Raw genomic sequence first — 12,644 nt, forward strand, 5'->3', positions numbered from 1 at the left:
AGCCAGTCTGCACCCACCTAGCTCTCCTTTGGCATTCACTCAATCCTTTGTTCTGTGAGTGAGCCAAGCTGCACCTTAAGTTAGAACTTTTCATGGGAGAGTTCCCTTCTCTCTCTCTCTCTCTCTCTCTCTCTCTCTCTCTCTCTCTCTCTCTCTCTCTCTCTTTTATTTTCTTCTCTGGCTATCCCACTGTTTGAGTTGCTATCTCACATTAGCTCCTGCAGATCGTCCTCAGGGAATTCCGGCCCTGTCCTTACTCTAAGCATGCAACCCGCACTTCCCTGTTCAGCCCCTTGCCAGCTGGTAGCAGACTCAAGCGTTGTGGTACTTCTCTGCTTGGAGTTGCGATTAGGCCCGTATTTTGTGGGGTTTTGTTGTTTGTTTGTTTGTTTCCTTCTGGTTTTGTTGCAGAGGAGTGAGAAAGACCAGTATTCCCCTGGACCCTTTTGGGTAAGGTTTGTAGTTTCAAGCAACAGATGCCAAGCCAGTCAGTTTAATTTAGAATATGAATTTATTGAATTATTTATTTAAAAATGCATCACTATTGAAATATAAACCACAGTATTTGAAGCTACAGAAAGGAAAAATTGCAACATCATTGTTGGGTCAAGAAGCTTCTTCATCACAAGCCCTTCTCTCATTATTGATTCTGACAGCTGGATGCAAGATATTCTACCTTGGACATTCACAAAGAAGCAATGATGGTAGGGAGGGGGATGAAGCGGAGGATGTAGTGAGCATATAGGTTAAGACAAAAATCCTGTGTCAAACTCCAGGCTCTATAGTTACTCTGGTCATGATGAATGTGCTCCTACATTCCTTCCTTTCTCCCTCAAATAACTAGGAACTGTCTACTTGGTGCCAGGAACTGAGCTAAGTGCTCGGAGTAAAGGGAAGACATTCTCATGGTGCTGAGAGCCAGCTGGATGAGACAGAATTAGACATGTTGACCAATAGAGGACAGGAAACAAATAGGTTGTGCTGTGGAGGGTAGGGGAGAGAAGGACTGCAAGAGACTGAACAGTTTCAGAAGCAGCCATGGCCCAGCCCTGCAGGGGTCCTCCTCGGGCATCACATTTTCTGGGAACCACTCTTCACACATCCTCTGCAAAATGAAAGGAACTTGTTGAGTGCCATCATTGTATCCCCAACGAGGACACCCATCATCTTGACAGAGGCTAGATTTTACAAAAAGTATGAAACCATAGTCCTCATGACCCGAATGGCCAACAAGAAGGAAGTGAGATTTCCATGCCAAGGTGGGGTACTCAGGAGCACTGCAGACCTGCTCTGGAGGGTGGTTGACTCAGTATTCCTCTCTAAGATGGAAGAGCACGTGATTAGCTTAGATTGTCATAAAAGACATCTCGGTATGACCTTCTGCCAAGCTGACCCCTGGAGAACTTGCTCAGTGTGTGGTTTCACAGGACACTGCTGCCTCTTCTCCTGGGAAGCATTAAGGAGGAAGACACTGGGCAGGTGTGACTGGTGTGTGGTCCCCTGAGCTCCACCTCATTCCCCAGTCCTTCCCCTGCCCCTGTGTCCTGCCCCCATCTTACCACAGGGACACTGTCACTGGAGAGCAGGTCACTAAGCAGTCCGATAACGTCTGGAAGTTGTTCTTGTTCCCTTCACAGCCGCCATACACAAATGGCTTGCAGTACCCGGCCGTGGCATTGTAGAAGTATCTGGTCAACTGGTCCTTGCAGGGACCCTTTAATTCAGGCTCCAGGCAGAATTCAGGCTTAGAAGCTGCTGGGAAAGGAGGGGCAATGGCTCAGTTATGAGGACAGTCACCACAGCTCATACAAGGACAACAGCTAGAACTGCCAGTTTCTTTGGGATAGAGAATGCTAGACTTGAGGAGGATGGTTCAATGGAAAAGGCCATTTGAAAACCTTCCTGTGACATAATTAGGAATGTTGCTAAGGGTGAAATAATATATTAATCACGCAAATTTCTATATTTCAACAAGAAGTATTTTAACAAAAATGGATATAATGCCTTTATTTAGCCTCAAAAACTTCTAGAGGACTTCCCTGGTGGGTCACTGGTTAGGAATCTGCCTTCCAATGCAGGAGTCCTGGGTTCAATCCCTTTGTAAGAGAACTAAAGCCCCACATCCTGAGGGACATCTACATTAGCAGGCCACAACTACTGAGGCTGTGGCCTGCAACTAACAACAAAAGCACCAAATAAATGCTCAAAAAGAAGAAATACACAACTCTATCGAAATGAAATGAGGTCACAGGTGAAAATCATTCCCTATATGTCAATAATTACTGGGTCTGGGTACCTGGGTTTTATAATACTGTTGTCTGCATTTTGTATATAGTAAAAACGTTCCATTGTGAAAAAAAAATGTGAAGGAATCATGCTATAATGGTAAAGGGCATAAAGAAAACATACCAGTGTGTTTACTTCTGATCCCTCAGGAGGACTGAATAAAATGAATGTTGAACTATCAATATGTTGACATTGTGATTATAAGAAGAAATATAGGTGTACTTTTTTTCCTTTGATCCTATTTCTGACACTGACTTCCTAAACAGCTTGGTATTTCTAATCTGATGAGAACAGTGAAAGTGTCTTCTGGTATGTGAAGTCAGTGATTTTGGATAGACCCTTGTAAACCAGAATGGGCTTCTATTGCACAGGAAAGGATTGTCTACAGGGAGGTGGGCACTTTCATTCACACCCTCCACTGTGGTCTTCTATCCACTATCCCTTTGCCTTCCCTCAGTCTCAGGGAAGATAATGGAGTTGTCTGTTGCACACTCTGCCATGGCTAAAGATTTAATGCATCATGACTAGGTAATTAAGCCTCCATAGAAACCTCAACAGAGCAAGACATTCATGTGATTAGAGAGACCTGGGATCCACCCAGGGAGCAACATATATCACGCTACCTGTGGACCACTGCAGCAGCCTGCTCACCGGCACTGGGGCTCTGTCTCTGCTCTTTCCCCCTAGAGGATACTCTGTGCACTGCAGCCTCAGACATTCTGATATTGAGCCCTATCCCATTGCTCCAAAGATCACCTCCTCAGTGACTCCCCTTTTCTCTGAGAATCAAACTCTGATTCTTATAAAGGCCCACAAGGCTCCTCATGACCTGCCCCCATGACATCTCTGCCTCATCCCGTTCACCTCCCCTTCCCTCCACCCACTCGGCTCCAGCCAGCCAGGTCCCAGCGGCTGCTCAAACAGACCAGACACGTTACTTCTGCAGACTCTACTCAATGCCTCCTTATCAAAGAAGGTTTCTTTGAAACTGAAGAAAAAGCACAGCATCCTTTCTATGCACCACTCTCTACTTTCTAAAAACTTGTAACCTACCATGGGTTTTCTCCTCTTTGCTATTGTTTGTCTCCCTACTACAAGGCAAGCTAGATTGCCATATTTTTTCACGGCTTTTTCTCCACCTCAAGAACAATGCACTCTAGTGACATAATAACTCCCACTATCATTCTCTCCACAAGTGCACAGTCATCAAATAGAATGGATATAATTGATTTCCTTTTAATAAGAAATCACCTTGATGATGGGACACATCAACATAATGGTCAATCTCCCTCTCACATCCAGTCTCCTTCCAGGAGAGTAAAATAGTCTGCATGGGTTATCATTAACCTCAAAACGTCTCTTAAATGAAATATTTATGGATTTGTGTGGAGGTTTTCAATAAATAGCCATATTGACTCAGTTAGTGGCCACTGCTGACTGATCTCAATCTCAGAGTCTTCCCTCCTCCCCAGAGGTGCTGGCAAGAAAGTGGTGAGATTTCCAACCTCTAAGTGGGTGTTTGAGTTTTTTGGAGGACCAGCCCAGACCTGAAGATTCCTAGGTTGCTTTCCCTGAGTGGTCTCGTGACTTAACAAAGAGAGGAAATTCTAAGAGTTTCAGGAGGCCTGGGCAATGAAGCAAGACAAGGTTCAAATATGGATCAAATATATGAATAAGAAAATAAGAGTCAAAAGAGGACAAGTGAAGAAGCTTGGAGACTTTGCTCATATTGTCTTAACCTAGATCCCATGAGAAAAAGACTGTTTCTCGTGTTCCTGCAGTTTCCTGGCTCAGTGATCCTATGTCTTGCTGCTTATTTTAATAATAGTGGAATCATCATTACTTGACATATTAATATTTTTCTTGACCAAAAGAGGTCAAAGATGATGTTCTTCAGATTAACACACAGGTGAAAAATGGACAAAATTGGTCATGAAATATGAATAGATGATTGATATTCATGACTGATAATCTCTTAAAGAATTCTTGTGTATTTTTCTGCTATTCATTTGAGGAAATTGCAGATGACTGGCCCCAGAGCACAGAGGATAGGGCTGATGGAGTCCGAACAAGATACTCTCACGTCATAGCCCATCTGATAAAATACCTGATTCTACCAGGAATTCTGAAAATACCATTTATTTGTAAGAGTTTATGGAGACAGTGTCCTACATTCATTAATTCCCTGTCCACAAACCTTACCTAAGTTCCCAAATCAGTGCAGAGAGTGAGTTTGGGTTTCCCTTGACACCAAATATGTGGTATCTAGACTAACATCAACCAAGTCCCCAAATGACTCCTGGGCATATGCCAGGCACTTAACATCTGATATGAAATCCACGCCGTTAGTACATTTACCGATCATTGAGGGATTACAATTGTCCTCACTTTAGTACCAACCATGTGTTCTAAGTCACTTATGCTTGTAACCAAATGGCTAAAATCTGGAGGTTCCATGACCACATCTCCATGTTCAATAACTGAATGGAACTGATGACCTGAATGAGGAAAACACTTACTGATTGTTGTTAGATTAATAGACATGAAAATTCACAAACTGTGAAACAGAGGAGGTGTGTAGGATGAAGGGGACTGTGGGTTGGCATAGCCTTCCTTCCCTAGTGAGCACAGCACTCTCGCATCATGTATTTGTATTCACCACCCCAAAACTCTCTGAATCCCAATATTTATTCAGGTTTGAGGTTTCAAAGGAAAGAAGAACTAAAGAGCCTCTTGATGAAAGTGAAAGAGGAGAGTGAAAATGTAAGCTCCAATAGATGGTGATGGACAGGAAGGCCTGACGTGCTGCAGTCCATGGGGTCGCAAAGAGTCAGACAGGACTGAGCAACTGAACTGAACTGACTGAAATGAGGTTTCAAGAATCAGGCTTATTGATTAAATCATTGGCCATGGGTGATTGATCTCAATCTCAGTGACCTGCTCTCTCCCCAGAGGTGCAGAAAATACAAAACCTTTCTTACCATTTTTGAGTATTTGTGTTAGGAACTCCTCGACGGTATGGTTCTCGACTTGCGTTCTGGAAATCATCACCTGACCTATGAAAGAGAGTAAATTGCAAGAGTTTCAGGAGGCCTGGTCCATGAAACAGGGAAAGGATCAAAAATGGACAAGAGAATGACAGTCAAAAATGACGAGGGAAGGAGCCTGGAGATTTTAGTAAAATTGTCTCAGGCTTGTTCCCACAGTCTACTACACAAGGGCTGTGTTCCTTGCTTTCCCTGCAGTTCTCACCACAGTGTCTCCACATGTTTCAGTTAGGTTTCATAATAGAGAAATAATCATTATTTGATAAAGAAATAGATTTAATTGTCCAAAACAAGTAGGTAGAGAAAGTGTTTTCAGATTAACACACTGTGGTACAAAATGGACAAATCTGGTTATGAAGTGGGAAGAAATTGTTTATATTCATGATTCATCATCAGTTCAAAGACCTCATGTAAGAAACTTCCCCTATTCAGATGAGAAAACTACAGATAACTTGCTGTGTGACACAGGCGAGTGGGTGGTGGGATCAGGACAAGATACTGCCATATCACAACCCACTGATACACTATAGATCTGCTTGGAGGTTGAAAATATACATAACTGATAAGAGTTTCTAGACGCAGTATCCTACTCTCACTACTCACCTCCCCAAGCCTCCTGTGAGCCCTCAAATCACAAGGCAGGGTGAGTCTGGGGTTTTTCCTGACTGCAAAAATATGGTTTCTGCACCAAACCCATCCAATTCCGGATACCCAGTAGGTGCCCCACTGTCAATTGACTCTGATACCATATCTGTGGAGTTAGTGCCAATGCCACAGGTTGAGATATCAAGACTCTTCTGACATCAGATGCCAGCCATGTGATTCGAGTCACTCATACTTCTGACTAAGTAACTAAAAGTGGGAGTTTCCATGGCCCCACCTCTATGCTCAATATCTCAATCAATCCAGTGACTGAACTCAGGAAAACCTATACTTACTGTCCTCAGAATAATATACAGGAGAAAACTCAGAAACAATGCAATGCAAGAGACATGGAGGGCAAAGAAAGAGTGGAGGTGTGGGGAGCGTTCATGCCCCAGAGCGCAGCACCCTCACATCACCAGCATTGGTTCCCACCCATAAGCTCTCTGAATGCCAGAATTTATGGAGTTTCATTCTTTCACTTTATTGAGGTTTCCTTCAATAGTGATATTGATTGAATCTTTGGGCAGCGATGACTGATCTCAACCCCAGTGCCCTCCCTTCTCCCTACACATGAAGGAGTTTCAAACCTTGAATTCCATTACCGATTATGTCAGCCAATCCTTTTAGTCCATGAAATATCTTGGTACCTATGAAAGACAAAAATACCAAAATTTTCAGGAGTCTTGGACCATGAACCAGGAAAAGGATCAAATATGGATAATAAAATGATAATCAAACGTGGACAAGTGAAAGGGCCTGGATACTCTGATCATTTTTCCCGATCGCTCTGATTAACTTTCATAACAGAGAAATAATCATAACTTGGCACATACTTATTCTTTCTGGCCCCAAGCAAGTAGGTAGTGAAATTATTTCAAATGAACATATTCACAGGAAAATCACCAAAATTGGCCATGAATGTGAATAAACTCTTTATATTTATGATCAGTAATATGTTCAAAGAATCCATGTAGCAGGTATCTGCTGTTCAGATGAGGAAGTTCTAGACAACATGCCCCAGTACACACAGCATGTTTGTAGCAGGTCAGGAAAAGATATGGTCATGTCACAACCCATTTGATATACTATCCTATTCTGCCAGGAACTCTGATAATACCAATAAGTGCTGAGAGCTTCTGGACGCAGTGTCTCAGAAGTGCAGTGTCTTTTGCGTTACTCCCCTGTCCCCAGGACTCAACTGAGTTCCCAAAGCACACAGAGTGTGAGTTTGCGTTTCCTTGACACCAAATACGTGGTGTCTCTAGCAACACTATCAAATGCCCCAAACACTGGGTGTCTTCAAGTCAATTTTATTCTGATACAAAATCCAGGCAGTTAGTATAGATTCTGCACGTTGAGGGCTCAAAACTGTCCTCGATTCAGATGACCGTGAAGTGGTTGTGATTTAACAAAGTAGCTAAAACTTGGAAGTAACATTACAGCACTCCATGTTCAATAACTCAATAAATCTGACGACCAAACTCAGGGAGACCACGCACATACAGATCTCAGGTCATTATTAAGGATAAATCTAGGCACAGCAAAAATGAGTGAGACTTGCAGGGCAAAGTAGAAGTGGAGGTGTGAGGAGCCTTCATGTCCTAGAGAACACCGGACCCTCATATCACTGTCGTGTGATACCACCCCAAAAGCTCCCTGATCGGTCATATTTGTGGATTTTCATTGAAGTTTCACTAAACAGGCATATTGACTGAATTGTTGGCCAGTGAAGATTGTTCCCAATCCCAGTCCCTCCCCTGTTCCCGGAGGTGGAAAAAGTTCAAACCTTTAACCACACCATCGATGACATGGGAAATCACATCTATTATTGAACGCTTCTCAGGTCTCCTTCTAAGGCTCGTCTCCAGACCTATGCAAGACAGCAGATTCCAGGAGTTTCAGGAGGCTGGGCTCATGCACCAGGACAAGGAACAAATATGCATAATAAAGTAACAGTCAACACTGGCCAAGGAGGGGACAATATGGATAATAAAATAATAGTCAGAAGAGGACAAGGGAAAGGGCTTGGAGACTTCTCTAATATTGTATCAGCCTTGGTCCCAGGGGCAAACCCACACTGGGCTCTGTGTGTTTCTTGTTTTCTCTGCAGTGGCTCTGCTCACTCATCCAGGGTTTTCTGGTTATATTCATAATACAGGAATAATTGCTCTTTGACACATATACTTTCTCACCCAGAGCAAGTAGGTAGAGAAATCGTTTTCACATGAACACATCTTGGTGAAAAATGCACAAAATTCACCATGAAATGTGATTCAACTATTAATATTCATGACTGGTTTCTCTTCAAAAACCCATGTAACATGTATCTCCTGTTCCAATGAGAAAATAGCTGATGACTTGCCCTAGGACATGACATGTAGCTATCTGAGACAGGACAAGACACTGTCACATTATCACCCATTTGATACAGTACCTGATTCTGCCAGGAACTCTGAAAATACAGATAACTGAGAACAGTTCTGGGTCCCTTTGGAGCATCACCTGAGCTCCCGAATCACAGGGGAGAGTGAGTCTGGGTTTTACTCTGACAACTAATATGTGGTCTTTTAAGAGCATCGAGTCCCCAAACACCCATTGAGTGTCAGGCAAGTCAGTTTACTTCTGATTTGAAATCTGTGGAGTTAGTGAAGACTCTGCAGGTTGAGCACTCGAGACCATCCTCAACTCAGCTGCCAGCCCTGAGGTCCTGAGTCACTCATGCTTGTGACCAAATGGCAAAAATTGGGATGTCCATGACCCCACCTTCAAAGTCAACAGTTCAATAGAATCGGTGGCTGAACTTAGGAAAAACACTTGCTTACACTTCCCAGATAACTGTACAAAATGTAACTCAAGGCAGTAAAATGGAAGAGATGTGTGTGCAAAGGGGGAGGGTGGTGTGCCCAGCCTCTGTGCCCTAGTGAGGACAGCACCCTCACATCAGCTTCCTGTATTCAAAAACATACAAGCTCTCTGAGCCCAGTTTTTATATATTTCTTCCTAAGCCAGTGAATTCGCTCAGTCGTGTCCGACTCTGCGACCTGTGGATTATAGCCCACCAAGCTCCTCCGTCCATGAGATTCTCCAGGTAAGAATACTGAAGTGGGTTGCCATTTCCTTCTCCTAGGGTTCACTAAACAAGCATGTTGGTTGGACCATCAGCCACTGGTGATTGATCTCATTCTCACGTCCCTCCCCTCTCCACAGAGGTGCTAGAATGAGACATGGTGAAAACTGAAACCATGAAATGGATGTTTGAAGTTTCTTGGAGACCAGCCCCATCCTGAAGTTACCTTGAGTCTCCTCTTGTGACTCATCTTATAAGCTATAAAGTAGTAAATTCTAAGTTTTAGGAGGCCTGGGCTATTAACCAAAATAAGAATCAAATATGCAGCTTTTTGTTGCTACAATATAGCAAGGTCCATGGACAAGGCAGGGACCAGGAATAGAGTCTCAGAAATGGGCCCTGATCTGGTAGAGTTAGGTGGGATAGATATATATTTAAAATAAAGTAATTAACCTCCAATTAAAATAAATAAATTTATATTTTAAAAAAATAAAACCAGGCAGAAGATAAAAAAATAAATAAAGATATACTCATGAGTGTCATGATGTCAGCAGAGTTAAAAGTTTCCAACATACAATATTGTAAATTAATTAGCCTCCAATTAAAATAAATAAATTTAAATTAAAAAAAAAAGATTCCAACATAAGACTTCCATGGTGGTCCAGTAGATAAGAATCCACATTCTAATGTGGGGGACATAGGCTCTGTCCCTGGTTGGGAGGATCCACATGCCTTGGGGTAACTAAGCAGGTGATCTGCAACTACTGAAACCAGATGACTAGAGTCCCTGCTCTGCAACAAGAGAAGCCACCCCAACGTGAAGCCCACACACAACAACCAGAGAGCAGCCCTGGTAACTAGGGAATATCCTGGCATATCAGGAAGACCAATGCTGCCAAAACCGAACAAACAAACACCTTGCCCAACATGACAGGAGAAATTCAGAGAAGACTGGTAGCAGTGTGGTCACAGCTGGCCCCCAGCCCTTCCATGGACTTCGATCATTTCCCTCCATTCTGTACAGGAGAGGTGAGCATGGACCTACCTTGGTTCTGGGTATGGTGTTCATACACTGGGGTGCTGTCCACCAAGATAACCAGGAGAAAGAGAAGGGCTATGGAGAGGCAGAGCCGGTTCATCTTGGTGGTGGCCTTGCAGGAGGGCTCCTGAGGATGCTGGGGATGGACTGACTGAGCCTTTAATATCCTGGCTGAGGGGTGGGATCAGAGGATGAGGAAGGGAGTGAGGCAGGGGAGGAGCTGGGCCAGTCCTGTTTATTGTGAAATCTCCCTCCTAACCATGCCTTCTGTCTGCAGGGGCCAAGTCTGAGAATGAGCCAGAAAACAGTAGTTATCAGGCTTGATTATGCCTGTGGGTCTAATGTAAGCACAGATTGTGATCAGACAGATGGAGTTTGTCCAATATGGACATTCAGAGACATCTCAGAACCTAGAGAAATGTGTGGCACATGAGGGACAGCCAGTGAGGGGATGAGACGGATCAAAGGACACATCGGTGAATAGCAGTGTGTTAGCCCAGGTCCTCCTTTTCAGCCATGTGTTACTTTCATCACATCTGGGCCTCAATGCCCTGACCCCCCTCACCTACCTCAGATGACAGGGGTAACACAGGACAGCTTCCTGCAACCATTGCCACAGCTTCTCCACTGGATGGATGCTTGCTCTTTTTCAGGCATTAATCCAGGCAGGAACTGAGCTGGAGAGGGTTAGGCCTCCTGGAATATAACGCTCTTTATGCATTGAACAATGATTAAGGGGAGGGGGCCAAAGGGAAGCAGGGAACTGAATACATGTCCACCACATGACCAGTTGCTGTCCCTCTCCTGGCGTTGCAAGCAGAAGTGCTACCTGCATGAATGGACTTCAGAGGACCTTGGAAGACTGCCTACAGCCATCTTCTTCCTTCTGCTCTCCCTCATTGTTGATAGAGCCACAGGACCTCAGTTAGGATACCAGCTCTGTGTATTCCTAACTTTCTGCCTGATGATTTAAATCTCCCAGACCCTCATGTGTTCAGGTTTCATACAAGATCTGTGTTTTCCACATCATGCAGCTACCATGGTAGCAGTGGAGGCAACTGGTATGTATTCCTTCTCTGGAGAAGTCAAAGTCCTTTGTGGTAGTAATAATAGCAATAATGAGCAATCACATTAGGTAAAACTTAAATTCCTCATTTTGGCAGGCATTGTCCTAAGCACCTAACACATAAAACTCATCAAATCTTCACTAGTCTTTAAAGAAAGGGGAGAAACTGTTGATATTTTCTCATGTGACTGAGGAGTTACCCGAGATAACAAGAAATAAAGTAATTTGCCTAGGTCATAGCTTCTAAGAGGGGATTAGGACCCAGGGATCTGACTTCAGAGTTTGTGCATATACACTCTGCTGCATTGCAAGCTGTAAAGTCAAGTGCACACGTCAGAAATGACACACCCACAGTCTTTTCACTCATCCTTGTGTGTCTCCTATTGCTACTGCTAAGTCGCTTCAGTCGTGTCCAACTCTGTGCGACCCCATAGACAGTAGCCCACCAGGCTCCCTCGTCCCTGGGATTCTCCAGGCAAGAACAGTGGAGTGGGTTGCCATTTCCTTCTCCAATGCATGAAAGTGAAAAGTGAAAGTGAAGTCGCTCAGTCGTGTCCGACTCTTCGAGACCCCATGGACTGCAGCCCACCAGGCTCCTCCATCCGTGGGATTTACCAGGCAAGCGTACTGGAGTGGGGTGCCATTGCCTTCTCCACCTTGTGTGTTTACTTGCAGTTAAAACCATGTAGCACACTTGAGAAGGGCAGGGGCTCTTAATACCAAGTTACCCCAGGACAGAGGGACATGAGGGAAAGTTATCCACAAAATAACCATTGTAAGGGGAGGGTCTGCTCTCTCCTGAGATATTTCACAGGAATGATTTCATTTAGCCTCAGATGAATCCAACAACATCCGGATCTTTATCCCGTTGTGTCAAGGAGAAAGCCAAGGCACAGAGAGGTAAAGCCACTTGCTCAGGACACACAACCTGCAGATGGTACAAGTCAATAATAGACTTGAGTTCAAGAGGTCCCCTGGCCCTTTGCCTCTTCCTGCTCAATCTGTCCACCTGAGACCAGAGAGCAGCAGAGACTCCTGCTAAGAGCACAAACTCCTCTTACCTGCCCCCTCCTCTCTCATCTGTCTGTGTTTCTCAACCAGTGTCTTCCTGTCCTGTCCTCACTTTTGCCCACTTACAGCAACTCCCCACCCGGGTCCCCAGAAACAGATGCTTCCTTATGGGCCGATCCTCTTTCCACATCTCCCCTCCTTGTGTCATGTATAACTGAGATCTTTGATTAAGAAGCTTCCTCATTCCTGGGGGCACCTTCAGTGAAATCACAAGACAGGAAAATAACTGGGTTTATATCTGGATAAACCAGAGAACACAAAACTCTGAAATCACATCATATCTCTTCTTCTCATGCTCAGTATCTCCCTCTAAAAAATGAGAAATTTGAATTACATACTATCTAATGCCACATCCTGAAAGGATGGAATGTATCTGGGGTATGTAGAAGATGTTTAGAATTTTATGAGGCTTTGTCCAGTGAG

The 12,644-nt window shown here is 44.0% G+C and overlaps 1 protein-coding gene across 1 annotated transcript; it reads right to left on the reverse strand.

The window, feature by feature from the left end:
* Nucleotides 1–1,421: 1,421 nt before the first annotated feature.
* LOC128058099 (trophoblast Kunitz domain protein 1-like) lies at nt 1,422–10,184 on the reverse strand. The gene is made up of 6 exons (XM_052650460.1): nt 10,091–10,184; nt 7,765–7,848; nt 6,566–6,625; nt 5,268–5,342; nt 1,560–1,755; nt 1,422–1,446 (listed from the first exon to the last, which is right to left on the reverse strand). The coding sequence occupies exons 1-6, from the start codon at nt 10,182–10,184 to the stop codon at nt 1,422–1,424; spliced, it is 534 nt and encodes a 177-aa protein (XP_052506420.1).
* Between the last annotated feature and the right edge of the window lie 2,460 nt (nt 10,185–12,644).

This window comes from Budorcas taxicolor, chromosome 13 (assembly GCF_023091745.1).
Source record: "Budorcas taxicolor isolate Tak-1 chromosome 13, Takin1.1, whole genome shotgun sequence".
In the NCBI taxonomy this organism is placed as follows: domain Eukaryota; kingdom Metazoa; phylum Chordata; class Mammalia; order Artiodactyla; family Bovidae; genus Budorcas; species Budorcas taxicolor.